Source organism: Etheostoma spectabile, chromosome 23 (genome assembly GCF_008692095.1).
Source record: "Etheostoma spectabile isolate EspeVRDwgs_2016 chromosome 23, UIUC_Espe_1.0, whole genome shotgun sequence".
NCBI classification, from domain to species: Eukaryota; Metazoa; Chordata; class Actinopteri; order Perciformes; family Percidae; genus Etheostoma; species Etheostoma spectabile.
Genome location: NC_045755.1, coordinates 10,286,331 through 10,287,501, shown reverse-complemented (window position 1 = coordinate 10,287,501; position 1,171 = coordinate 10,286,331). Strand labels below are relative to the sequence as shown.

The window sequence follows — 1,171 nt, the reverse complement described above, 5'->3', positions numbered from 1 at the left end:
GAAGGACAGAACGCAGCTGCAAAACACCGGAAACAAGAGCAAAGTTGTGGTCTGAGACGATGCGACGGGTTATGAGGTCAGATGGATGTTATGGATCTGGCCAAGTGAATTTTGCTTTTTTAAGATGTTTTGTCAGCTGAGTGTGAGTCTGTGTGAGTATGCATGAAAATTTGCATTTGTCCACAGGTCCAGTATATAACTCACCGTTGAAGTTGACAGCACGAATGTAGCTGAGCAGCTCTTTGCCGTCAATGCTGGCCATGCGTGGGCAGAGGCCTGGGTATCCGAAGCAGAGCTCACGGTGCATGCGGTGCAGAGCATGGGCCATGGCATACACCGCATCCATCACAAACTGAACCTTCCCCTCTTGTTCGTAACTGGAATCACGACCCACTTTTTCTAAACCTGAGAGAAGAAGAGAAAGTGGTTAGAGGGGAAAAGAAGAAATTAAAAAGGTGTACATTTCAATGTGAGCCACTTTGAATTTAAGTCACGAATCAGGGTAGGGACCTCCATCGAGGAACAGCCAAACAGCTCAGCTACATTGTGTTCTAGTAGTGTGTACCATCACACAAAGGTCTGTAATGGAAACAATCAAGCAATGGCATACATTGTACATACACAAAGTAGAAGAAAGTGGGTAAAGTTTGGCTGTGTGAGAGAAGAATAAAAAAAGTCAATTTGTAAAAAAGAAAAATTGGGGTGAAGCAACAAAACAACTTGAAAGACATAAAAGGCAGAAAAAGAGATGAAAACAGAAAAAGAACTTGTGCGAGACAAGGTTGACCATCATACAGGTAACAGGTCACTCAACCTGACAATGACAAATAATGCCTCTGAGTCCATTCTCACCCTGGTAGCAAAGTTATAAAAGAAGGAACATGTTCCTTCTTCATATCTTCTGAACCACTGATAATAGCATTCCATTGTATGAGAGAAAGGCGAAAAAAGTGTTCAGAGAAGACAAAATATACTTTATCCTCTTTCTGACTCATATCACATGGCTGTGTCAAAGGAACACGCCAGCTTATTGGGACTTTAGATTAGTCACCGTATCCCCCAGAGTTAGACAAGTGGATACATACCCTTCTCATCTCCGTGTGTGCTGTAACTCTGTCTGATGCCCCCAGAATTAGCTTAGCCTAGCAAAGATCCTGCAGGTAACTGGTTC

General features: G+C 43.0%; 1 protein-coding gene across 6 annotated transcripts in view; it reads right to left on the bottom strand.

Moving 5' to 3' along the window:
- grm8a (glutamate receptor, metabotropic 8a) overlaps positions 1-1,171 on the bottom strand; it is a 311,638-nt gene that overhangs the window by 47,978 nt on the left and 262,489 nt on the right. For all 6 annotated transcript variants that reach the window (XM_032505014.1, XM_032505015.1, XM_032505016.1 and 3 more), the window contains one exon: positions 205-405. In XM_032505014.1, the coding sequence (XP_032360905.1) occupies positions 205-405 (201 nt within the window). The remainder of the gene's footprint in view (positions 1-204; positions 406-1,171) is intronic.